General features: G+C 43.0%; 1 protein-coding gene across 7 annotated transcripts in view; it reads left to right on the forward strand.

Moving 5' to 3' along the window:
* PTPRG (protein tyrosine phosphatase receptor type G) overlaps positions 1-27,705 on the forward strand; it is a 621,815-nt gene that overhangs the window by 337,586 nt on the left and 256,524 nt on the right. For all 7 annotated transcript variants that reach the window (XM_084635116.1, XM_084635117.1, XM_084635121.1 and 4 more), the window contains exon 4: positions 6,288-6,436. In XM_084635116.1, coding sequence (XP_084491242.1) covers positions 6,288-6,436 — 149 coding nt within the window. The remainder of the gene's footprint in view (positions 1-6,287; positions 6,437-27,705) is intronic.

Below are 27,705 nucleotides of genomic sequence, written 5' to 3' on the forward strand. Positions count from 1 at the left end.
GCCATGCCTTTCCTCACATGCTCTGTGTGCTTTTCACACATATTGCAAAGTGCCATAGAGTCCCACCGCAATGAACAGTAAGCACAACGCATGGGCAGGAATTGTCCTCCGTGTTTCATGGACAGTAATGTAGGTGGTGGCCATCCCCTCTCCATCAGCCACTGTTATTGTCGTACAAGGATGATTATCTGATCTGAGGGGCATGGCACCCCTGGTTTGAATTTGGGATTCCTGCTCCCAGGCGGGCTGCCTACCAAGGCTGAAGAGCCCTGCTTGTCCTGAGCAGTCTGGTTTCTTTAAAGGCACCAGACTTGACACTGCTACTATGTTTGAATTGTTCACACTGGGGTGTGGATTTTTGCTGGCAGGCTAACACCTCTCAGAACATCAGTGATCAGCTGTCCCTTTTATGTAGTACCGTATGTCCTTTTCTCAGAGGTGTGCACACAGTCTTTTTAGCTTTGATGTCTATTCTAAGGCATTGTGCTGAGTCTGTCAACATGCTGCCTGAGCACCAGTCGCTCCTCCCGTATTTTCTCAGGCCCCACCCCATTCCCTGGGTTTGCAGGATGTTTTTGCTGGGAGGAATTCTGAATTGGAAGTGTGGTGCAGCAGCAAACCAAGTAGGATAGGTAGAAGGTAGTGGCAGATTTTGTAGTCAATTGCTATGCTTTTTGGCACAAGAATCATGGAACCAGCTGGCCCCATAAGACCTTTATATTACATACTGACACAGTCAATCAACTAAATGTCCATTTAAGCAATAGTGACACAAGCAGGGCATTTCTTAGCAGTTCATACTCTGGGTGGAGGAGGTGAGGTTCCAAGGCAAAGTCAAAGGCTCTTAGCCTAGTATCAGGGGGCAGCCGTGTTAGTCTGTATCCACAAAAACAACAAGGAGTCCGGTGGCACCTTAAAGACTAACAGATTTATTTGGGCATAAACTTATGCCCAAATAAATCTGTTAGTCTTTAAGGTGCCACCAGACTCCTTGTTGCTCTTAGCCTAGACACTCTAACTGCCAGGAAACTCCTGACTCAGATATTGGTTTTGCTGATACATTACTAAAATATTTTCCTTAAAAAGGAAAGAAATTACTTTTTATGTACTAAAAAGTTACATTTGAAATGCATGTGGCTACAGTTGCTGTGTGAGCTCTGCAGTACTGGGTTTGCCCTAGGAGATAAAGAACCGTATGGTAACCCATAAGAAAGCAGGACTTCAATGTGAATATGCAAATAAATTCAGTTAAGGCCTTGTCTACTTTAGGAGGATTTAGTTATAGTGGTAGGGCAAAACTCTGTAGTGTGTATGCAGTATAATAGTGCGTATCTTGTATAATTGAGGCCGGTTTCCCTGACTGGCATAACTGTCAGCACAGTTATACCAGTATCACTGTTTTACACTATGGCTTTTACTGAGATAGCTATGCTGCTAAAACCATGAAATGCAGACCAGCCCTAAGGCTGAATATTTTTAATGTATGTTCTGTTGTTCCTAGGTTTTCCAGTGGGAGCAGCACCTCCTACTATTGCTGATAAACATTGCTATTCTAACCCCTAGTCACTTAGAACTTGACAAATTTCTTCCCTTTTGGAATGGAACTTACCAAATATAATTGCAAGAAGGGTGTTTTTGTTCATTAGTTTTAACATGCCAGGGTCACCTTTTTGGCTGACACAGTGGGGAATGAACCAGTAATTTCTGGCATTGAAATTACGAGCCTCTACAGCTTGAACTAAAGAGCTGGCTTTGGCAGCTGTATGTTGTAACAGACCCCTGTTTTCTGTGGATCAGGAGAGGGAAACTATACAGCACATCCTGACCAGTGGGTTGCATGAGCAAAAACAATCCACGGGTTTCAGAGCATCAGGAGAGTAGAAAAAATACATTTTCCTCTTCATGGAAAAATTCTATTTTTGATTGTTCTGGTCACAAACTACCTCGAGAAAGAGAGTTGAAAATTGATGTGGAAATAGTCTGAATTGGGAGAACTGCCCTTCATGTTCCAGTGAAAATTGGTCAGATTAAACCCACTGAAAACCATGCTTATGTATGCATAGTACTGTTGGCATGCTCTTTCAGCCCTTCATAGCAGCGTTCAGAGAGAAGGTAGGATGCACCAAGCATTCAGTGTGCAGCTAAATTTGCAGCACAGAGTAAACGAATTCATAATACACCTTGCATGGTAAAAGCCACACATCTCCTAAGGCTTGTAGGTTGAGGGAGCCATCCTGTGAACTATTGAGAAGGGGATTTTGGTGATGTGTAAGTCCAGTAACTCCACATTCTGTAATTCTGGTTTTTCTATTATCTTCTTTGAAAACCAAAAAACCCTAGGGAACTCCACTTCAATGTTAGCATTTCCTAACTCTTGTCTCCTTTAAACATGCAACCTTAACATTCTCTTAATGTTGCAATTTTTTGATGGAATTGTATACGGTGTTCTGAGATCCCTGCAATCTTCATAAGAAAGGGTATGTTATGTACAGTTGTCAGTCCAGATGTCTGCAGCCTTAGCTCTGCATTCCCTAGTATTTTTAAATCTAAGTCTGGATATTAGCAATACTGTACTTTGAAATAGGGTGGCCACTCACCCCCAGAATACTGGACATTCCAGTCCTTCCAGAAACAGTATGGGCCCACCCCCCCGCCCGTCTGTGTGACCCCCCTCCGCCCGCCTCTCCCCACATGACCTCACATACCTGCATGTGTGAAGTCACGCTCCAAGTCCAGTTTTGTCTCAGTGGTGGAACAGGGGACAGACCTTGAAAAACAGGACTGTTTGGCTTAAAGCTGGACGAATGGCCTGCCTACTTTGAAATGACTTTCAATGGGCTGATTCTTCTACTGTGTTCCCTGGCTAAATCATTGTGTAAAGACAAAATACCAAGAAGTCTCATACTGTGGTACTTGAATATTGTGGTTCTGGGTAATGCTAGAAATAGTTTACATTCAGGAAAATCTGTTGGCCATAACAGAGTGCTGCTGAGGCAGGGAGATGGTGGAGTGGACATGTCCTATGACACCGGGTAGTAAGAAAGACTGTAAAACGAACAATTAGATGAACATTTCAGATTGTACGTCCTCCTAATTATCCTTTTAATTATTCATCTAAAACAAGTAAAATGACCCCTGACAGAGCCATAAATGATTTAGATACTATCAAATATTTATAAGATGCAACCGAAATCCCCACTGTGCATTGTAACAGATGCACTTGAATCTGCTTTCTCGGATTCCTCATCATGTGCAATTTTATGTGTGGGATTTATAACCGATTGAATACAGTCTGCAGTATTTTAAAAAGCAAGTGAGATGTTTCAGGGAGGAAGAAAGGTGTGGTGCTTTCAGTCACTTCTTTGATTTAATGGGCATAATTTAGAATAAAGATGGAGGGCCAGATTTGGTGCAAATAGTCTGTAGGTGGTGAGCAGCGAATTTCCCCTGTTGCAGGTGAACTCCCTGCTTGTACCAGTAGAGGCTGCAGCTAGTTCCTGCCCCGTATACTTCCCCAAGCCACCTGGACAAATTGAGAGGGATGTGTCAGGAGACTAAGGAACAGAGCTCCACTATATCAGTGGTGCAACTTTAGAGGTGCTGCTGGGCTGCTGTAATTGCATCAGGGCTAGATCTGACACTGGAAATCAGGGAAGTGTAACTAGCTCCCTCACATACCTGCACCTGCTCCTCTGCTGAACAGAGCTTCAGTACAGGAGAGATTCTAGCCTGTATGATTTCCATTTCACATTATTTCACAACTATCCTGTTTGTTTTTCGGCACTGAGTAAAACTTTTCCATTGGCACATAATAAACATGGATTTATATGATTTGAGTTCATCTGCGTCTGTTGTGATGACACAGTTTGGTTAAGAATGCCTGAATACTCGTTGGCTGTGTTTTTCATGGAAACTTTTCATCCTGAGGTTCCAAACGCAGTAGGTGCTGCTCCCTAGCTACTTTTAGGAGAACTACTTTGGGATAAAAACTATTATAAATAGATTTAAAAAATCCCTTTTATTGTTAAACAGGGGTTTTGTAAGGGGAATTTTTGTAAGAAACTTTCACTTGGTCCCCTGTATCTCCTAAAAAGGGGAGGAATAGAAATGAAAGATGATCTTGTAGTTAAAACAACAGACAGGGGTTTGGGAGACCTGGAGTTAATTCTCAGTTCTCCAGACTTCTTCTGGGAACTTGGGCCAAGTCACTTAATCTCTCTGTGTGTCAGTTCCCCAACTGTAAAATGGACATAATAATACTTCCTATCTCCGACCTTTCATTATAAGTTCACCGGGGTCGGGACTAAGTATACATGCAGTGCCTAACACAATGGGACCCTGCTCTCTGTTAGGGCCTCTGACTGCTACTGCTATGTCAAATACAAATGACTATGGAAGTTAAATATTTAGCCCTTACTTTAAACAGTACATTAATGGTGAGGACACATGTAACAGACATGACTTGCATTGCCTGAGGCACTAGTGGGAGGTGCTCAGATACTACAGGGAGGAGCTCAGTGTAAGAACCAATAAAGAATTAAACAGGAGAGGGGTTAAGGTAAGTGAATGTAAAGGGGGGAGATGGAGGTGTGGAGGGGCCAAATTTAGTTCATCTGAGGGTCTGTCTACACAGCAAACAAAAGCTCTGCACGGTGTAGCCTACTCGAGCTAGCTTGAACCCAGCTAGTGCAGGTAACATTAGCAGTGAAGTCAGCACGGCAAGGGCTTTAGAGCAGGCTAACAAGCTGAGTACATACCCAGGTTCTTTTGCGCTGTCTTCACCGCTGCGGTCACTCTCAAGTAGGCTACTGCTGGTGAAGAGCTTTCGTTGGGTGGACAGACCCTGAGATAGGGGAGCGCAGTTTGGAGGAGGCGTTTAGGGGAGGCTCGCTGAGGTGGTGTCTGCCTGTCCTGCAAGGTTATGTTGTGTCTCAAACACTCCTCCAACAGATACACTCAGCTCCACGGTTGTGTTGATTGCACACCTGGAAAGTGGAAAGTTCTGATGACCCTCCCTTTGAATTCTAAAGAATGGCATTTCATGCAAAGTGCCCTTTGATCGTTCCAGGCAGACACCATCCTTTTATCTCTGTGCCTTAATGCAGCTAATTGCTTTTTAATGAAAGCAGACTCCCTTGCTAGAGAAATAAACTCTTAACACAGTGCCTCAGAAGGCAAGTTTGAAATAGAGTCCTCCTGCACCATCGTCCAGACCCAGCAAAGCCCTTAAGCATGAGCATAACTTTATGTAAATAAGCCTATTGTCTGCAGTGAGATTACTCACGTGCTTGAAGTTATACACAGGGTTACGTTGTTTGCTTGTATAAAGCCCATAGATGGAAAATATAGGACCGAATCGTGTCCCTGATGCCTCTGTGTGATGAAGGCCATACTGCAGTGGGGAATCCCCTTCAGAATGGCAGTATAATGCTAATCTCTTCATGCTACCCTAGGGCAGAATCACATGGTTGGCAGGGATAAGACAGGTGTATTGGGGTGAAGATACCTCTTCCCAGGACAGATTGGAGGAAGATGCCAGCTGCAAATATGCCCCACCTAGAAAATCTGTTTCCTCCGTCTGTGGGTCCTCCTCCATCCATGGGTCCCATTTCTCCCCCTCTGGAAGAACTGTAGGATTTCTCCTGCCCTGGGCCCAGTGTAGGGAACGAGGGGATTGGATTACTTATGGATGGCGAGGGAGGAAGATCCTTGTTCACATGACAGCTTTGCTTCCCCATCAGTCCATTTCTGTAAGTCCCACTGGTGGAGCGGAACCCCTCCTCACCCATCAGGAGAGTTCAGGTGGAGCAGGGCTGAGGCGTGGGGAGTCAGACAGCTGTGTGAAGGGTACTGTAGTAATTGTTTTGCAAGATAAGATAAGAAGGTTCCTCTTTGCTCATGTTTTTGAGGGCATTATAGAATCATACAACCATAGGGCTAGAAGGGACTGCAAGCATCATCTAGTTTAACCCCCTGCCAAGATGCCATCCAACATAGATGGCTATCCAGCCTCCTATTGGAAACCGCCATTGTCCTACTGTTCTTACAGTTAGGAGGTTTTCTCTGAGATTATGGAGAAATTTTAGTAATCTCCCATTGTTTCCATGGGATTGATCTCTCCCTAATTCACCTGCATTGCTCGTATTAGTGCTTTTCCTATCCTCATGGATTTTCATATGGATAGAAAAAGAAAGCCACTGTAACCAGCAACTGTGCATCAATCATCATAAACACTATCGCAAAAATACACTCAAAATCTTGTCCCTCTCTTTGTCTTGTGTGTGCAGTCGCTATCCTTCTGAAGGACGATTATTTCATCAGCGGTGCTGGGCTGCCAGGTAGATTCAAAGCAGAAAAAGTGGAATTTCATTGGGGTCAGAGCAATGGATCCGCTGGCTCTGAGCACAGCATCAATGGCAAGAGATTCCCTGTTGAGGTGAGTGGAAAGAGAAAATGTTTATGTCCTTGCAGAAGAATGGATTGCAGTAGTGTGAGAGGCATCAGGAGCACTGCAATGTTCCATCCGTTAACATGTCCCGTTTTCAGGTCCTTCACGGCTGATTGCCTGTCATCTCGCATGTGCTCCCGCCGCTGCTCGGCTAATGGTGCCAGCCCTCATCACCCACTTGTTACATTTTCAAACAAGCACCTTTGTGCTTTCTCCCAGGCCACTTTTTACGCACGAGAGGAGCAATTTGTAAACATCTGCAGACCCACCTCGTTGTACTCCTTCAAATCCTCCTTACAGCTCTCCTTTGCCATGATGCCTGCAGCAAACAATGGTTACGCAGCTGGCAGGCTGGGACTGCTATCCGTCATCAATAGTTTTTTTGTTTCCCTGTGTTCCCGTTTCTCTGTATCCACTTATCTCCTGTCTCATGTTTATATTGTGAGATCTCCGGGGCAGGCACTGCCTTTTGCTTTTGTGTTTTTGCTGCCACGGAGCTCTGGGCATGACTGGGGCTCCTACGCACTATGGTAATACACACAATGAATAATAAATGTCATTTATTTGCCTTGTCACTAAACTTTGCTGATAGTTTGCAGTATGGACTGTAGGTTTTCTACCGCAACATATAACTAATGATCTCTGATGGAAGGCACTACATACAAGCCATTGTATTGGATAAACTCTTCGTTGCAGTATACATTAAAGATGTGTAACATGGCTGTGAATCTTGTCTGCAAACAATGGACTTATGCTGAATGCTTGTGTATAGACAGGAAAGATGGCCTTGCGGATGAGGTGTTGGGCTGAAATTTTAGGAGACCTTGGCTCATTCCCAGGCTCCTCCTGTGTGATTTGGGGGAGAGTTTTGGAAACGCAAACATTTGTGCCTCTGACAATCTCCTCTTGAATCTTTCTACCTCATTTTCCCATCTGGAGACTATGGATAGAAGTCCTTCTTTTCTCCCACCTTTTGTCTGTCTTGCCTATGGAGGCTGTAAGCTCTTTGAGAAAGGGAGTGTCTTTTACTATATGTTTGGACAGCACCTCACATGATAGGGACTCGATCTCTGTTGCAGCCTCTAGGAGCTCATGTGATGATGATAATAAACTGGCAACACATGTATTTCAACACATGTTGCCATCTCTCTCTCATTTGGCAATGCTGGTATTCACAAGGAGGAGAGGTTTCAGAGTAGCAGCTGTGTTAGTCTGTATTCGCAAAAAGAAAAGGAGTACTTGTGGCACCTTAGAGACTAACAAATTTATTTCAGCATGAGCTTTCGTGAGCTACAGCTCACTTCATCGGATGCATGGAGGAGAGAGTTTTTTTATTGTGGAAGAAAGAACATGTGAAGTTCTGGTGCCAGGCCATTCGCCTTTTGAAGTTGTGGGAAGTGGAGATGGTAGGACACTGTGCAACCCCTCATTTGTGTCAGGTGTTGTAATTCCTTTTCCCATGCTGTCAAAATTATTCCACGCTCGTTTGAAGACTGAAAAGTTATTTTGCTTTGAAAGAAGCGATATATAGAAAATAATTTCCTTTTGTTTTAAATAGAAAAGTGTATTCCTGGTTTCTTTTTGCATTGGTTAGAATACTTATTTATTCTGCTTTAAAAACAAAACCCTACTTACTTCTTTAAGGTGTCTGTTCGCCCATCAGGAGCACTTGTGTGAGAATGTGTATGCAGAGTTGAGCCCTCCTGGCCCAAACCTGAGAGCTTCTGCATTTAGGTTGTGCTTATTTCTGAATGTTTGCCAAAAAGCAGTCTGCTTTTTTTCAAAACGGTTTAATTTTAAATTAAAATTAAAGTGCGATTAAAATCTGATTTAAAAACCAGACTTTATTCAGTGTTACAACACGGACTTCTGAACTCCTGCTCTTTTTAGGCTGCACTGTAGTAGCACAGAACTCACATTCTTCCTTCGGTATCTCTTCAAAGGAAGCAAATTAAAAAAGTTGGGGCCTGATCTGTGGGGATCGTGCCTGAGCCCCTTTTGCAAATGCTCTCTGCACACGTTTGCTGCAATGCTTCTTCACTAAAACCTCAGCCAAAGAGGCCCCATTGATTTTAATGGGAGCTCAGGAGCGTTCAGGTTTGGCTCTGCGGGCTCAATCCTACATGCCCATTCTAACACCGGTATTCCTAATGCAGGAGTAGGCACTTTGAAGAAGTACCTAGGTAAGTTTTTACAGGATGGAACCGTTTTGGTGTCGTGCTAATTGCAGTTCAGCCTGCAAGTGCCTGCTGCAACTCTGACTGCCTTATGCTTGGAGTTTCTTGCCAGAAATACTATGCTGTGCTCTAGAGGTAGTATTTCTAGGACAGCTGTGAAAAGAGCGGCGGGGGGGGGGTTAGGGGGGAATCATACAATGATGACCCCACTGATCTAAGCCCATAGACACAGGTCAGTTATCTGTGGAATACTCAGGGGCTCTTTGTATTCCAAGTCTGGCACAGTTCTAATGTCAAAGCAGTTGAAAGCAAGTGATCTCTGAACCTAATTGGCAAACCAGATGTGGACCGTACAAAGTCCATTAGTTCCAGAGCACATCCCATGGGAATGCAGATGAATCTGCTTCAGCCATAGACTTCACTCGATAAACACGAAGTTCAGGTGCACATTCCTCTAGAAAACAAAATACTTGCTGTTAGTCTTTTTGTTGAGGAGGATGCACTGATTGCAGAAACTAATTAGAAATGTCAGATATAATGCAGTGCCTTATTGTTTGACCATGCTGTTTGTTTTTTATTATTACAACTAATGTGTCAGATGATGAGGCTGTCTTTGTTGATTGGTTTCCTTCACCGAAGTCCATCTGGATCACATTTTTTGTGATTTATGTGCTAAATTAGTTGGTAGGATATATGAGAATGTCCTTTTATTTCATACTTTAAAGGCAAATTGAATCAAAGGCATCTTATCTTTCAGTACTTTTATTTATACAGAGTATAATTGTTATCTGTTTTCAATACATAACATATATAAAAAACATTTTAAGTGGTTGGTTTCATGATGCGGTCTTGACTACTGATCTAATTCTTAGATTTTCTTTGCAGACATTATAGCATTCCTTGCCTACCCAGCGGAAGGAGCGGGGCAGGGCCTCAGGCAGAGCGGGAGGGTCTGAGGGCTAGCTCCCCTCAATGGCGCTTTCACCCGCCACCCCTGGGTAAATGCCAGTATTGTGGTGGCCGTTCAGTGTACCCCAAACCTCTATCTTCGTCCACGTGCTACGACCGCAGTAACAATGCTAGTTGGCCCTTTGTAGTGCCGTGATCGCTTCTCTCACGCTCTCCATGTTAGAGCCTGTGTCTGAGCAGGGTCACTAACCAGTGCTGTGACGCTGGGGATTAACACAGTGCTCTTCGTGGTGTCAGTAATTCTAAGGTGAAGGATGTGGGCTCTAGACCTGCTGGGAGAAAATCTCTTTGTTTCCTTGAAAGTTTTTAATGTGTTCTCCTCATCTTAATGAGTTGCTGACGTGTTTGTCCGTGTGTGCCTGTTCTGTTCTAATTACTTCATTTTTTTCCTGAGAGCCAAAGCTGAGAAGATCTGTGTACAAATGCCAGAAGCCATTAAACTGTGAAGTGACAACATTAAAATAGAAAAATAGAAAATAAAATAGAAGCTTCCCTCAGGCCAGCTTAGAACGCAGGTCTTCCCCCTTAGAGCCAATAGGAATAACAACAGAACTTCAATCCTCCTTGTCACAGCACTGCTGAATAGCCTGGCCTCTGCAGGGGCCCTGACATGTGTCTTTCGTACCTGCTGCTGGGGTGGAAGCACATGTGTACAGCATCTCAGGCAGGCTAGCAATAGACATGGCAGTGCTGTGCTGGTCTTAGCATGACTGGGGCTTCTTCAGTTGCTTCCTATTCATTTTTATGCAAAATGCTGATTATTTCCATGAAGAGCAGAAATCAGAAGTGATTTTAATCATGACTGTGTTAATTTGATATGAGCTTCGGCTGCTTTATGAGCTTTCTTTTTAATGGCTCTAATTGTCAGTTATAATGTGAATGTCATTATACAGTAATATACAGTAATTTATTTAGTAAATGAGAATCTTATTCCAAGGACCATACTGCAATTTGCCATAGAGACCTAATCCCGTTAATCTTACATGAGCAAACTTGTACTGTCTGGCACCCCAAGCTGTCTTCTAAAGGTACAGCTGCAATTTGGCACATGGAGGCTTCTGCATGTGCATTTTTGGAGATCTCTCTGTTTCTTTGAATTGAATAAAGCTGAAGAGAGGAGCTAAAAAAGTTGTTCCCTTTCCCATTGGTTAACCAGATTCTCATGGAAGGCTTCTATATTATGGTGATTGACCCATTTCTTCTAAATTATCACCATAAACAATCATTTACATGAGCAGTTCTTACTCTTCCTTAAATACACTTCTGGGAACATTTTCCAGGGTTGACTATTAGCCTTTGTGTTGCCCTCTAACTCCCTTTTTGTACTCTCATAAGAACGGCCATACTGGGTCAGACCAAAGATCCATCCAGCCCAGTATCCTGTCTTCCAACAGTGGCCAATGCCAGGTGCCCCAGAAGGAATGAACAGAACAGGTAATCATCAAGTGAACCATCCCCTGTTGCTCATTCCCAGCTTCTGGCAAACAGAGACTAGGGACACCATCCCTGCCCCTCCTGGCTAATAGCCATTGATGGATCTATCCTCCATTAACTTATCTAGTAATTTTTTTAACCCTGTTATGGTCTTGGCCTTCACAACATCCTCTGGCAAAGAGTTCCACAGGTTGACTGCATTGTGTGAAGAAATACTTCCTTTTGTTTGTTTTAAACCTGCTTCCTACTGCCTTTGGGGTAGTTCCCTTGGCCCAAGATTATACTAGTAAGACTAACTCCATTGTTGCCCAAACCTGGAGATGGTTGCTCAAATATGAATGCCCATATTCTCTCCAATAAGTACATCATGTTGTGCGACAGATATCATATGACCCTGTGATGGGGTGTACTAGAACCTCTGACACCCCCTGCTGGAGGCCTCATGGCCATGCCAAAGTGGACCAAAATGGACCCAAAAAGGGCAGTGGAGAGGGCTGCCTAGAATGGCTGTGTCCGACACAGCCAATCAGGGCCCAGCAGCCTAGTATAAGACGAGCTGCAGGGCCAGCCAGAGGGAGTTCCATTCCTTGCTGGAGCTGTAGGAGTGTGGATGGTGTTTGGCTGGCTCACGGAGCTACAGAACCCTGGAAAGGGCAGCGCTGCCAGAAGCCAGGGAGAGCTGGCTGTGGAAGTGGCCCAAGGAATTAGAGAAGTTGTGTGACATAATTAAAGGGATACGGCAGATGGCAGCTATCTACAGGGTCCCTAGGCTGGGACCTGGAGTAGTGGGTGGGCCTGGGTCCCCCCTAACCCCAATTAACCACTGGGGGGGAAGTGGCCTGGACATTGAGGCACTCCAGAGAGGGAACTGAACTATGGTAGCCCAGCTGCAGAGCTGTAGCCAGGAAGCACCAAGAGGGCGAAGACACTGTCCCCAGGGAGGGAGCTCTGGGGCACGGCTCTATCCAAGAGCAGGGACAAACTGAGAGAGAGAGCGTTCAGATGCATGCACTTGGCCAAGGAGGCGCTCACGAGAGATGAGTGCACCCCGTTACAGGCCCATCATGTGACCCATTCGTATTTCTACTTGTGTGTCCCTGATGTAGAAGAAATGTGTGTGATTCAAAACAATGAAGCTCTTTCTAGAGGAAACAAATTGAGATCTAGTATCTTTGTCTGCCTTTATCCTCAATATTAATACCTTTTGCCTAGGGCAGTGTTTCCCAAACTTGGGACGTCGCTTGTTCAGGGAAAGCCCCTGGCGGGCCCGGCCGGTTTGTTTACCTGCCGCGTCCGCTAGCGTTTTGGGAAAGCCTTTTAACATTTGTGTACTTTTTGGGTTTATGCAAAGAAGAGCATATTGCTAAATGTTTTCTTGGAGTCCACTGTTAGAACTACCATGCTGCTTTATCATACAATAGTTGGGTTTGTTACTGCTGGCATGCTGCACCTTAGAGAATAATGTTGTTGCTAAGTTTTTGCAGTTGGCTTTACGTAGTAGTAAAGTTTTCTAGTGAGACTGGTAGACAGGAGCGGTTCTGTTTTCATTGTATTTCTTTTGGTGGTTGCTCTTGAAATTTCCTTGCTTCCATCTGGAAGAATGCAGAAAAGTACAAGTCAGTAAATGATGGAGGGAATTTAAAGAGACCATTGGGAATATCTCACAGCAGGAGGCTTTGAGCAGATGAAGAATTTTTGCTTAGCATTCTCTCTGAAGACCCAATCCTGTAATCATATGGAGGTACTTAGAGCTCCCATTGACTCCAGTGGGAGATCTACAAAGTTTAGTTTACAGTGGGAGATCTACAAAGTTTGGGTGCGAGGATCTGGCCCTAAAGTAGGATTGCCAACCATCCAGGATTGCCCTGGAGTCTCCAGGAATCACAGATTAATCTTTAATTAGAGGTTATGTCATGGAATGAAACCTTCAGGAATACCTCCAACCAAAACTGGCAACCCTACCCTAGGTTCAGTGTTGTCTAGTGGTGTTTTGTTTGTCTAGTGGTGTTTTGTTTGTCAGAGGGAATTTTGTCAGTGTGCTTTTCATCTGTTCTTGTGTCCATGACTTACTCGGTTAGGCAAGGAAGGAATGGCTCAAGTATTTCCTAGATTAATTATTCTTTTTTAGCAAACTCCCATTTTGCAGGCAATTTTGTTGCAAGCCTCAGCTACTGCTTCTCCCACAATGCCCTGACACCCTGGATGACACAGGCCATCCAAAAAGAAGGAGGAAAGCCAGAAGCTACCTTCTCTCCTCCATTGCCCTCCAGCCTTTGCATCTCTTCCCTCCTCTTCCACATGAAATAACATTCTGGGTTTATCATTGGCAGAAGTTCAGCTCAGTCTAATTTTAAGGAGTAATATTGATATATGTATTGAGTACATGGTTGTCTTGGTTTCCCCTGTGTTGAGCTGCCAAGTCCATGTTCAACTGAAGCAAAGCCTCGCGTAACTGTCTACCTTGTTTTTCCCTTTTCCATGGCATACTGGTGCACTTTCCCCTTGTGATTGCCTTTAGTGCTTCCTGTATAGTGGCAGGGGAATTGGTTGAGTCTTTAATTAATGACTTTATTGCAATAAAGGTTCCATTTTAGTGCAGAATGCTTCATCTTCTCGTAGTGAAATATTTAATCTCCATCTGGCTGATCTTTTCTATGAATGCCCTGTGATAATTAAGAGGAAACATGAGAGGATGGTCTGAAATTAAAATGTGCTTGGTGGAGGTGTTAATGTATCGTGGGACTGTTCATGCAGAGACCATCACAACATTTAAGGAAGGAAGAGCAGTCTGTTTTTATGATGTCTTGCTGTCTGCTGGACCCAAGTAACGCACAGTAGCTCACAGATGACAGGGTGTCTGCAGAGTTTTGTTTCAAATGAGCCACTCAGTAGCTAGGCACAGATACAGTTCCCTCAGTGTTTGATGGGAATATCCTGCTTTTCCCTAAGGATTGACTGTGGCTTGTTGTGAATCAGTCGAACTGCACTGCAATTGCAATTTGTTAATGATGGGCTAAGAGTTATACATTCCCTTGACATAAATCCCTAATTTTCTACATGTTTAATAGGAGTGTGGAAAGACTGACAAGGAGAAGGAGGATCAGGTGGAGGGGAACATAAGAGATAAGAGGCTGATAGCCTGCTCCTGTTGTAAAGGAAAGTTATTTTGAATAGGAGAAAAATCAGTACAAAGGTTGGAGAATTTGACAGAGTTATAAGAGCTGTTTAAATGGAAGCTAGCAGATTCAGTGAGACTGCTACTTGAAATGCTGGATTGTTAGGAGTCAGAAAAATGGAGTGGGATAATCTCACTCTTACAGTGTTTTGGCTAGTTTACTTATTTGCGAGGGACACCAGTATCTCTGTTGTGACGTTTTGGTGGCTAAACCCATAGTCAGTTTGCCGCAGTTCACAGTGGATATTGGACTACTGGATGTAAAGAAAACCCACAAAGATTTATTGATGGCAAAGACTCTCAAGCTTTTTTTCTGTCTTGATCTTCCAATACCTGATTATAGACGAAATGGGGGGTCGAGGAGGAGAGGGAATCATAGAAGTGTAGGACTGGAAGGGACCCCGAGAGGTCATCTAGTCCAGTCCCCTGCACTCCTGGCAGGGCTATGTAATAACTACTAGACCATTCCTGAAAGGTGTTTGTCTAACCTGTTCTTAAAAACTTCCAATGATGGAGATTCCACAACCTCCCTGGGCAATTTATTCCAGTGCTTAGCCACCCTGACAGTTAGGAAGTTTTTCCTAATGTCCAACCTAAACCGCCTTTGCTGCAATTTAAGCCCATTGCTTCTTGTCCTATCCTCAGAGGTTAACAAGAACAATTTTTCTCCCTCCTCCTTGTAACAATCTTTATCCACACTCAGTCTTTTCTTCTCCAAATTAAACAAACCCAGTTTATTCAATCTTTCCTCATAGGTCAAGTTTTTTAGACCTTTCATCATTTTTGTTGCTCTCCTCTGGACTTTCTCCAATTTGTCCACATTTTTCCTGAAGTGTGGAGCCCAGAACTGCACACAGTACTCCAGTTGAGGCCTAATCAGCGTGGAGTAGAGCGGAAGAATTACTTCTCGTGTCTTGCTTACAATACTCCTGTTAATACATCCCAGAATAATGTTTGCTTTTTTTTGCAACAGTATTACACTGTTGACTCATATTTAACTTGTGATCCACTATGACCCCCAGTTCCCCTTCTGCTGTACTCCTTCCTAGGCAGTCATTTCCCATTTTGTATGTGTGCAACTGATTGTTCCTTCCTAAGTGTCTTTATTGAATTTCATCCTATTTACTTCAGACCATTTCTCCGGTTTGTCCAGATCAGTTTGAATTTTAATCCTATCTTCCAAAGCACTTACAACCCTTCCCTGCTTGGTATCGTTCGCAAACCTTTTAAATGTACTCTCTATGCCATTCTCTAAATCATTGATGAAGATATTGAACAGAACCGGTCCCAGGACTGATCACTGTGGGACCCCAGTGGATATACCCTTCCAGCTTGACTATGAACACTGATAACTACTCCCTGGGAACAGTTTTCCAACCAGTTATGCGGACACCTTATAGTAGCTCCACGTAGGTTGTATTTCCCTAGTTTGTTTATGAGAAGGTCATGTGAGTCCATATGAAAAGCCCTTAGTAAGGGAGGAAGTTTTCTCCAAGTCCATATCTTCAGAGTCCACCACAGTTCATCTTGGTGGGACTTGGAAAGTGTAAATGTTTGATAGTAATGGGGAGGCCTTTCCTACTGAATTCATCTTCCAGCCACGTAGTGATAAGGGACATGCTGTCTTTGATATGCTTAGTAGAAGATTTAAGGAGTCCAACTGCCTTGCAGCAGGACCCTTCTTTGTTACCACGGCCTCCTTCTTCTGTGGGATGTTTGGCTGCTGCAAGTGGGTTCTTCTGCAGCTACCGTACATAGCAGCTGTTAAACCACAGGACTCAGCAATATGAGGCTGCATCTCAGCTGGGCTCAAGTACCCTTTTGCTCAAAATGCAGTTCAGAGAGCCCCGCCCAGAGACCTGCTGCCTGGACCATTAGAAAAGATGCAAGTCAGGAGGGTTTGTGAGAAGGAAGTCTCAGCTCTGTTTTGCTCCCTTCTGACCTTAATATCTATGAGTCTATGAGTATTCAGCCCATTCTAAATTGGTGACATGGTCATTCCAGAATGGAGAGTTAGTACCTTTTAAATTGTTCAGTTTAAAATAAATCGGGGGGATTTTTGTCAGAAATGGACCTGAGCAAAGCTGCCCTGAGCTTTTCTTGAATTCTGGAAGTCAGAACGTTCCTGGGGTTTCTGTAGAAGTGAGTTACAAACCAGTGGGATGTATTGTTGTCCAGGCTGCATATTGCACTGAGCATATTTACAATGGGAGTGTGACCATTGGTTCAAATGGTCAGCGCTCTAGGTGCACACTTTTTGTATTTGTATAAGATACTCATTGCAGCAAGGCTGTCTGGATATAAGAGCTATAGTTCCTTTGTTAAAAAGATTCGGGATTTGTTGAATATTCAACACTGCTCAATTCCATTAAAAGAAGCCTGAGACTCCTGGGATTTCAAGTAGTTCATACTCGTGGAACTGTTCCCTCTTGAGTTGTAACGGCACTTGGCTACTACTGGGGAGGGCACTTTAGAAATACCACAGATGGACTGACAACCCCAGGCAGGAATGAGAACCTGCACAAGTGTGTTAAGAAGCAGTGGCGTGTCCCTCTCACACAAAACATGTAGAAAGGCCAATGGGTTTGCCAATGGCTCAATTAAAAATATTTCCAATGGAAACGGTTCTATTAGGGCTTCAAAGGATTGGGAGTCTATGGCAAATTTACCAGAACGTGTTTGGATTTTATGAGACGGAGGGGAAATGTGATGCTAAGAAAAGCCTCAGTTCCCTTTTGGCATTCTTGGTTTGGTAACGCTGGAACAGATGCTCCCAAGTCAGAAGAAGCCACAGGCATCCTCGTAAAAACAAATGGCCTTTGGAATGTAGCAAAACGTACAGACAAACTACCCAAGTAAAAACAAATTGGAGCAAGTCAGAGTCAGCTGAGGAGCACTCAGTCATCTGCAAGGGAAAGTGAGTTCTCATTTACAAACACTGACAAACAACAAGAGTCCGACCCTGCCAACCATAAAATGTCGGTGTGGTTACTAGAAGTACAGTCTCTCAGGCACTCAGACTAAAATAGTAGATGCCTTGCCAAGTGATAAGACTCTTGGGAGGAAATGATGTTACATAAGAGGGATTTTGAGATGTCAGAAAGGTTTTGGGGCTGGTTGATATTACAGCTCCCCGTGGGCTCTCTTAGCAGAGGACGCTGTCATAAAATCCAGATGACTCCATGATCGCTATCAAGGAGTCAGCAAAGAATGAGGAGTTTCAGACACAGGTTATTGTATGGATGGGAGGATGGAAGTTTTCAACAAATTGCAGGCAAAATGAAGGACTGAAAATGCCACTTTGAATGTTAAATCCAACAACAGATTATTTATTAGCCTGTAAAGTTAATGAAAACAAGGCAGTGCTTACGATTAGGATGCACTGCCAGAAATGACTCAAACTAATGGCTAGTCTACACTAGAAAGGCTTGGCCATTACAGGACATGTATATCACTATTCTGATAGAACCATCCCGTGGAGAGATAGCTGATACTCGTATAAGGAGATCTTTTACTGATATAATTAAACCACCTCCCTGAATGAGTGAAAGGACTCTTGCCAATATAGCTGCATCTGGGTGTTTTGCTGGCATGCCTATGTCAGTCAGGGGGTTGGATTTTTTCACACCTTTGACATACTTATGCCAACAAAACTTTGTAGTGCAGAACTGTCCCAGAGAACACTGGGCCATTCCGTATCCAGTTATACCATGCCACCAGACTGACTTCAGTGTAACCAAGATATCATCACAACCTATCCAATGTCATTGCCTTAAATGGGCATCACCAAAAGTAGCATTTGTTCATAGTGTTGGTCATCTCTTCAAGAACTACAAGAAACAAAATACAAGATGACTTTCTGGAAGTAGATGAATTGTCTTCTGATCATGAATAATGAAATGTGGAGAGTTTGGGCAGCAAAATTAGCACCAGCTTTTGGTACTTACCTTGGCCTTCAAGGTGGCCCAATTTTTGCGGGAGGGGAATGTGTTGAACTATGGCTGGAAAGGAATTCAAATTGTTGTAAATTTCTACTTTTTGCAAGAAGTAAAAAACAAATCTGTTGGTCGGGCTGAGAGGTTTATGTGCCATCCTGCCTGAAAACATGCAGTGGAAAGATTTTAAAGACAAATTAATTTAAGGGAAAGAAAGTGAATCCTAGAATGTGTAGGTTCTCCTGGTCCTAGAAAATCTTTGAGATTAATAGATTTATGGGTTAATTCTCCAGTTGGCTAGAATTTTCATCAGACAGAATTATGAATAACAGGAACTAAACAGGTTCATATTGCTGGGAAAACTGCAATCCATTCTATTTCCTGACAATCCCATCATGCAGCCTCCATGGAGTGCTTTCTTCCTGAGCTAGAGCATAGGAAAACCTGTCCAGTTCCTTTAATCTTAGCCCTTCCCATGGTTTTAAGGCTTTCTAAGAAATTTTGGATCCTTCCCCTCACCACTCCCACACACACACAATATCTCAGGCCCCAAAATGGCAGAGAAACCCTCCAAAAAGAAGGGGAAAGCTAGAAACATCTCTTCTACTTAGTTATCCTTTGGTAGCCTTGCCTCACCTGCTGCAAGGATGATCTCTCCACATGTAAGATCCTTCACTGCCAGACCGTCCCTACTAACCGCTCTTTTACCATCTCGCAAGAAGAGCCTTCCCCAAGAATTAGTGGCATCTGCCTGATTGACATAGCTATTCCTGTGGTGGCAAACACTGAGAGGTACCATAAAACCCCATAAGAAAAAGAAATGTTATTACGCCCGGTGCAGAACTGGAGATTTCAGAGAGCAGTGAGGTTTTAACATATCCAAGCAGTTAGGAAAAATGTAAACTGTGTATTAAAAGCCCTTGTTTCCAAACAAGAAGCCTTAAATCTGTCTGCTGTAAATAACCATATGTAACTCCTATTAATGGTTACAATTACATGCACTTGTCATCAGCAGCCTAGTCACTAAGGGTAGGTCTGCACTGTAGTTAGACACCCACGGCCAGCTCAAGCTCGCATGGCTCAGGGTGCGGGGTGTTTAATTGCAGTGTAGCTGTTCGGGTTCAGGTTGCAACTCAAGCTCTGGGACCCTCCCACCTTGCAGGATCCTTAGCAACCCCTTCGTCCATGCGAGCCTGAGTCAGCTGGAATGGGCCAGCTCCGAGTGTCTAACTGCAGTCCCAATACCTGTCCCATTGAAGCCAGTGGTGGTGTGATCACTAACTTAAATAGAAGCAGAATCAAGCCCTAACTGGAAAAAGTTAAAAAAGGAGCATTTGTCATTTAGCAGAGATGTTGCACATGATGAAATGTGACCTTTCATTCTATATTTTTATACTAGCACCATTTGCAGTATTCTAGCAGTGTAGCACATGTGTTTTCACTGTATGGTGAGACGCAAGCAACCAATAGCTATTTTATTTTTGAAATGACCACTACAGCTCTGTAAGATGCATGTGGACTAGAGTGGAACTGGAAAATCTGGGCTGCCATTATCACTATTATGTGTCTGCTTCCTCTTGAAGTATATCGAGTGATATATCAGGAGCAGTTCATGTTATCCTTTTTCCCCCAAGAGATCAAAGCAGCATTTTCCTGATGCTTCCAGTTCAGAGTGGTCTTGGAAAACAGCATTTAAAAGAAACTAAAATATGTAGGGGGGGTTTCAGAAATTTTCATTTGTTTTCAGTGAAAAGCCAAAAAAAATTCAATTTTTAAATCCAAAATAGAAGGAAAATCCCAAAATGTTCCAGTTCAGGGGATTTTGAAAAACTGGAACAAATGGAAGGAAATGAAAATTTTCTACAGAAATATTCATTCCTAAAAAAAAAGGGCCAATTCTCATCAAACAAAGTTTTATATCAAAAAGTTTTGACCTTCCCTGGACTTGAGAAGAACATTCCTAAATGTGGGTCTTTGACATAACATCTTGTTGCATTATGAGCACAAATAGTCCAGGAATTTTTCTTAACATGCTGAGTTAAAATGAGTGCTGCAAAGATTGTTTGTCAGGTGATTATGTGAGTGTGATGATTTGGTTGCAGCAGATACCAGTTAAACTAGTTGATTTTTTGGGGGGGGGGGGCCGGGAGGGGTGGGTGGGGGAAAGAGGCATAATTAGCAAGGATGATTTTCAGATACCAATAACCTGACATGTCTTTATAGCAATCAACGGAGTTTCACCTGACACTCACAGATAGGCATCTGAAAACAGCAGTCAGAAAATCAATGTGTCAATGCTTTATCCTTGAAATGGTATTTAAGGTCTGCTCCTAGGTTTATTTCCTTGCTTGTGCGGAGTCACAGCAATCTGGGTGTTGAGATAATACATTCATTATGATGTCTCATAAATGAAATAATTCCTGTAGAAATGTAGATATCAGTCCTTCCTCCCTTTCCTCTGTTTTAATGTATCCATTTTCTAATTTGGCAATGATTCTCACTGAGTTAGATTTATCTATGCTTTCTTGGTTTGTAAAAGGAGGTGCTTAAAAGATTTAAATCAGTGTCATGTGTAGGTTAGAAAAGATGTGAATCAGGGGTTTATACAGTGACATCAAGTTGTGTTGAAGAGATGGCTGAAAGATCTCAAGATTCTAACTTTACAAACTGCGAGAGACGTGGAAAAGCGAAGAACACCCGCTCTTTTCTACGTGTTTTTGTAAGTTTAGTTTCTGCCTAAGCCCCAGGGTGCTAGTAATGCCAAAATGTTTCTGGATTGAACCTAGTTCTGTTTCTTCCTGTTAACAGATCTCCCTCTTCCCCATCATGTCTCTGTTCATATTGAATTATTTATGGAATTCCAATGTGCACCACAGAAATAGTATTTGCATAGTTCAAATAATAGGCTGTGTGTGTAAACATATATAGAGATTTAGATGCACACTGCAGCTAGAAATGATCACCAGAGGCCCCCAGATGTGAATATCTTAAATGAATTTAAACTGTAGTGGAAGTTCCATTGTTTGAGTGCTGCTATGAAGCACAGGAAATATGCATCAAGCTAGTATCATCTGTTCATCTATGAGTTTCCATTTAATATACTGGGTCAGCTTCTATCATCAGCAAGGGGGAGGCTCTGGTTTACAAAAGCTTGTTTATCTTGTTAAAAATAACCAGTTCCTGATAAAGGAATGGAAAGATGTGTGCTGGCTATTCTCTGAATATATTAGAAGAATAATTCCCACCCTCCTTGCAATGGACAGGAACTTTACTGTGACATACTGATTGACAGGTATAATTATTGTCACCTCCTGGTGGCTCACTAGAGGGTGGAAAATTTAGTGCTTCTTCCCTAGTAGGCTTTGTTCAATTTAAGCAGATTATGGTGTGAAGGATGGGATGGGAGATCAGGCCTGGCAGAGGACACTGTGATTTGAATAGGACCTTCAATTTATTTGACACATGTATGGTTCTTTTGAATGGAGCTGGACTCTAGACAGGTGGGGAGATTGCCATAAAGAATGACAGGCACTTGAGAGAATCAGTAAATCAAGTTGCTAAAAGCAGGTATGTCACACCGTCCTTAGAATTTGATTCACCTAGCAACAGCTTGTGTTAAACAGCTGGGAGACGGGGGAGTTTTCTTCTCCCCAACCTCCCCACCCCCCTTTGCTGAAGCAGTCTACTACGGGGATATCCATGTAGTGGGTGCAGATCGTAGGGCCTGGTGATCCTCTCACGGTACTGGTGTAGATCATATGTAAAACTAGTTTTAAATAATGCATGTACTGGGCTTGGCACAAAGAGGCTGTGATCCTTAATGTGGGGCCTCCAGGTGCTCCCACAATACAAATAAATAACACTAATGCCAATGTGCCGCTCTTCGGTGCTTATTTCACCTTTAACAAAGGCAGAGACATTAGACAGGTTTCAGAGTAACAGCCGTGTTAGTCTGTATTCGCAAAAAGAAAAGGAGGACTTGTGGCACCTTAGAGACTAACCAATTTATTAGAGCATAAGCTTTCGTGAGCTACAGCTCACTTCCTCAGATGCATATCGTGGAAACTGCAGCAGGCTTTATATATACACAGAAAGGAAGATGAGTCGTTCGTCATTATCATGCTGTACACATTGAATGTCCTGGTTCTGCTGGCAGGCTCTTTGTAACTAACTTGCTCGGCTTTCCTGCCCTTTTCCCACTTGTCTTTGAAGCTAACTGACTTTCCCTGCACTTCTAATGCAAAGAGAGGAATCTTGTGCCACTCCCTTCTTGCCTCTCTTGTAGCGCAAAGGGATATCAATACTGCTAGCCCAGTGGCTCTTACACCTCCCTCCTGGCAGCCCCAATACAGGGAGCATATCAGGGCAGGAAGGAAACATTGCCATATGTTCTGGCAAGCCTTAGCTGGTCCTTTAGGAAACCCGTTCCCAACGGGTGTATGGTAGAGCAGCATCTAGGCAGCTCTAACCAGCTCGTAGGATAGTACAGAGAAACAATGAGCCATAACCAGCTCCCCAACAGCCCTCATCTTGGCAGCACCAAGTGGAAGCTGGATGTAGTACAGAACACACCCCTTAATGTGGCCCCAAAGTAATTTACAGGGCTTGCCCCACCTTCTGCCTCTTCTCTGGTTGTGCATCCAGCATCATAAAATATTAAACTAGAGATGGGCCTGTACTGCAAAACTTGGGTCTGGCTTTCAAACATACCAAAGTCTGGGACTGTTCAGAACTGGGATGTCGCTTCAGCCTGTAATGAAAGGATGGTTCATGTGTCGAATTCGAGCTGAGCTTATTTTCGGGACTCCCACACATTTGTGGGTTGTTTGTGTGGATGCTGGGCTTTAGTTTGGAGCAGTCAATTTAAGCAATTGCCTCATATCCCTGTGTATTTTAAAAAAAGTATTTCCTGTTTCCCCCCGATATACACTGATATATTTGTAATTGTATAGCTTTCCTCTGTTAGTACCTGTACATTGAAATTATGTCCTTCATACTGTGATGCTCAATGATTTCCTTTTCAGCCAAGAGTACATTACAAAGGTTAAAAATGATCTCTGCGATCCGTGTATTTAAGTATACATTACTATCTGTTTTAAGGAGGGGTAATCAATATAATAAATGATACCTCTGTCTATTTTGAATAGATCACTGTGTAAATATCCATAATGGAATCGATCTCATGGAGTATGGCAGCTGTTAGCACAGAAAGGGATTTGACAATTAATGTATTAGACATTTGCCTTTCATACTTACACATAAAATGATTATATATTGATTATTTTTAGTCGAGGTTAATGATGTTCAAGAGGTTTCTGTATCTCTATTTAAGATACTGAAAGTGTTGACTCAGAAAGAGGTATCGTATCATTTTCAATGAGCACACGCGAAATGTCTGGTGAGTTATGTCCTAGTCCTTAGTCCCGCGTCTGTTTTACATGAAGGTTGATCTGGACACCCAAAAAGCTCCATTAACTAATTAGGGGTTTGGGCGGTATTCAAGGAAGGCAGGATTGGATCCTTCTGTTTGTACTGTATAGGAATTAGGGCTGTCAATTAATCGCAGTTAACTCACCCAATGAACTCAAAAAAATTAATAGCGATTAAAAAAAAATGTATCGCAGTTTTAATCACACCGATTGAAATGTATTAAATATTTTGGATGTTTTTCTACACTTTCATATATATTTTATTCCGTGTTGTAATTGAAATCAAAGTGTATATTATTTTTGATGACAAATATTTGCACTGTAAAAATGATAAACAAAATAAATCATATTTTTCTATTCACCTCATACAAGTACTGTAGTGCAATCTCTATATTGTGAAAGTGCAACTTACAAATGTAGATTTTTGGTTACATATCTGCACTCAAAAACAAACAATGTAAAACTTTACAGCCTACAAGTCCACTCAGTCCTACTTTTTGTTCAGCCAGTTGCTAAGACAAACAAGGTTTTTTTTTTACATTTATGGGAGATACTGCTGCCTTCTTCTTATTTACAATGTCACCCAAAAGTGAGAACAGGCGTTTGCATGGCGCTTTTGTAACTGACATTGCAAGGTACTTACGTGCCAGATATGCTAAACATTCATATGCCCCTTCATGCTTCGGCCACCATTCCAGGGGACATGCGTCCATGCTGATGACGCTTGTTAAAAAAATCATGTGTTAATTAAATTTGTGACTGAACTCCTTGGGGGAGAATTGTGTGTCCCCTGCTCTGTTTTACCCGCATTCTCCCATGTATTTCATGTTATATCAATCTCAGATGATGATCCAGCACATGTTGTTCATTTTAAGAACACTTTGGCTGCAGATTTGGCAAAATGCAAAGAAGGTACCAGTGTGAAATTTCTAAAGATAGCTACAGCACTCAACCCAAGGTTTAAGAATCTGAAGTGCCTTCCAAAATCTGAGAGGGACGAGGTGTGGAGCATGCTTTCAGAAGTCTTAAAAGAGCAACGCTCCGATATGGCAACTACAGAACCCGAACCACAAAAAAAGAAAAAACAACCTTCTCTTGGTGGCATCTGACTCAGATGATGAAAAGGAACATGTGTCAGTCCGCACTGCTTTCAATTGTTATTGAGCAGAACCTGTCATTAGCATGGACGCATGTCCCCCACAATGGTGGTTGAAACATGAAGGGACATACGAATCTTTAGCGCATCTGGCACGTAAATATCTTGCAATGCCGGCTACAGCAGTGTCATGTGAACACTTGTTCTCACTTTCAGATGACATTGTAAATAAGAGGCGGGCAGCATTATCTCATGCAAATGTAAACACACTTGTTTGTCTGAGCGCTTGGCTGAACAAGAAGTAGGACTGAGTGGACTTATAGGTTCTAAAATTTTACATTGTTTTATTTTTGAATGCAGGTTTTTGTACATAATTCTACAATTGTAAGTTCAACTTTCATGATAAAGAGATTGCACTACAGTACTTGTATTCGGTGAATTGAAAAATACTCTTGTTTTTTACAGGTCAAATATTTGTAATCAAAAATAAATATAAAGTGAGCACTGTCCACTTTGTATTCTGTGTTGTAATCAAAATCAATGTATTTGAAAATGTTGAAATCATCCAAAATATTTAAATAAATGGTATTCTATTATTGTTTAACAATGCGATTAATCGCGATTAATTTTTTTAATTGCTTGACAGCCCTAATAGGAATAATTCGTTGCCACTGTAAAACGCTTGAGAGTCCAGCCTCCTCTGAAAGCACGGGTGACTCTCATTAGTGTTAATGAGAATGGTGCATGAGTTCACGCGGTGGGGAAGGGATGTTCATGGTGCTGGAGGGGGTTGGAACTGTTGTACTGTTGGTAGCTGCTTTTGGAGGGGTCTCTCCTCTTTCCCCATCTCTGCACAACATTCAGCACTGCTTCGGGAGACTGTGCAGCTGGCACATGGCGCCTTGGTGAACCTTGAAGATTTTACTTTCTCAGCTGCCACTGGGTGCCTCCTGGAAACCCACTTCCAAGTTGTGCCTTACTGGTGCGGAAGCACTAACCTAACTGACTGTTATCCCCACCAAGCTGAGGAACCCTGAGGAACAGAGAGGTTAAGGGGCTTGGCTGGAGCCTCCAAGAAAGTCTGCAGCAGAGAAGTGAGCCACCTTCCCCCGTTCCCTAGTTGTTCCCAGAGGTCAATCCTACTTGCTTTTGAAAGTGTGACCCTCCGATAAATGCTTCTGGAAATGCTTTGTGTCTGGGGAGGCCGTTTTCTCTACTCTGTTGCTGTTTGCGTTGTAGGCATGGCCTTCCTGAAGGGACTCGATCAGCGCAGCTTAGGGCGTGGTGTGCCAGATGTATGCAAAATGAGATGTTCACCACTGCTTATTGCTAGGCTGTCTCCTCTATCCTGGTCCCAAAGGCTGCAGGAGACCCGAGGAGTGCGATGGGCCTGGGGAAGGGGTGGAACAGAGTGGGAGACCGGTGGTTGAATACTCAGTGGTCAGGGTGGGAGCTTGGTGGGTTCCAACCAGAAAACTCCACAAGCCCCAACATGACTGTACACCCTGATAAGAAACCCAGTCCTGACCAACAGCACCTAGTAAACCTTTTTAGGACACATTGTATGTAACATTCCAGGCGGAATGGGTTCTCCCACAACAGGGAATGACTATAAAGGGAGGGGCTGGTGGGGCAGGGAGGGTGACCCCGCACGCCTCCCAGGTATAATGATGTGTGTGGCAGAACTCCCATGGTGGTGTTCCAGCACTGGGATCAGTGTGGCCATTCTGCATTGGTTAAAGGGAACTATTCTTACTGGGAATAACACCTACAGCTGGCATTAACCCTTCACATGCCATTAAACCTCCTTTCTACATAAAATACTTCTCTCACGCATTAACGGTTCCTGAAAAAACACTCTCAGACAGTTGTCTAAGTGTGTAGACCCAAACAGCTTACAAAATTTCTTTGAGAAATGAAAGCTGGTTTTCAGCCATAACATATGTAAGGACGAGGGACGTTTGCATGGGGGAGGGGGAGGTATTGGGAGGAAGGAGATGAGTCGGGGGACAAATGGGAGGGGAGGAGTTTGTGTGTGGAAGAGGGTGGAGTGGGAGCAGAAATCATCTGAAACCACTGAACTACTACTCATATGTAAATGCCTACCTTTAAAATAACTTCTTCTTTTAACAGTCATTATTATAAACGCTGAAAAATGGGGTTGATAATTTATGGTTTGAAACCACCTTAACTATTGCAATGCAAACCGCATCGCTATTACTGCAGTTTATTTCGAAAATGCCTCAGGCAAAAAAATTGCAGTGCCATAATTAACTAATACCAAGATCCTGTTCCTGGCGCTTTGCGCGGCTCTTCTCTAGAAATATGCAGCAAGCGTAAATTCCCAGGGCTTGAAAGATGGTGCTTCGGGATATCCTGACATCACCATGTCATTTGAAAGTGATTACAGGAGCTAGCTTGGGGCCAGATTCAGTGTGGTGTTGAGCGCCTTCAATTTTCATTGAAGGTGAAAGGATGTGAGAGGGCTTAGCACTTCACACAGTCTGGCCCTGGAGAGGGGAATCCCCGTTGCTTATTCTTTTAAAGGTTTTGTTTTTGCTTAAACATTCACATCAAGGAGCATCTTTGTACAGGCTGCCTTCTAATTATTCTGCTTTCTGATATTTTAGGAACATTGATCTTTCAAAATGATCTCTTGCTGGTGGCGTCAACTTTGCGGTGGGAAACATTCGTCTAGTTCTGCAACGATAAACTAATTACAGACTATACATTTTTAATGATTTAATCTCCTGTCATATTCCTAGAGAGGCGTGATCTTGATTCCAAACAAATCTCCTCTGCATGACCGAATGTGCATCATGAAATGTATGGCTTTCATTAAAGCCTGTTGCTAATACGGTTGTTAGGATTGTTTCGTTAAAACGAGGAAGGGAACACGCCCACTGAAAGATTACTGTAATAATGCTGCACTAAGCATTTCATGTCACACAGAGCTCCCAGCAACATGTGCCTCATACTACAGAGTTCTCTGGACAAGTGATATGTAAAGCTATGGCACCCTATGTCTTAAGTGCTTGTAGT

This window comes from Lepidochelys olivacea, assembly GCF_965140295.1.
Source record: "Lepidochelys olivacea isolate rLepOli2 genome assembly, chromosome: 7".
Lineage (NCBI taxonomy): Eukaryota > Metazoa > Chordata > Testudines > Cheloniidae > Lepidochelys > Lepidochelys olivacea.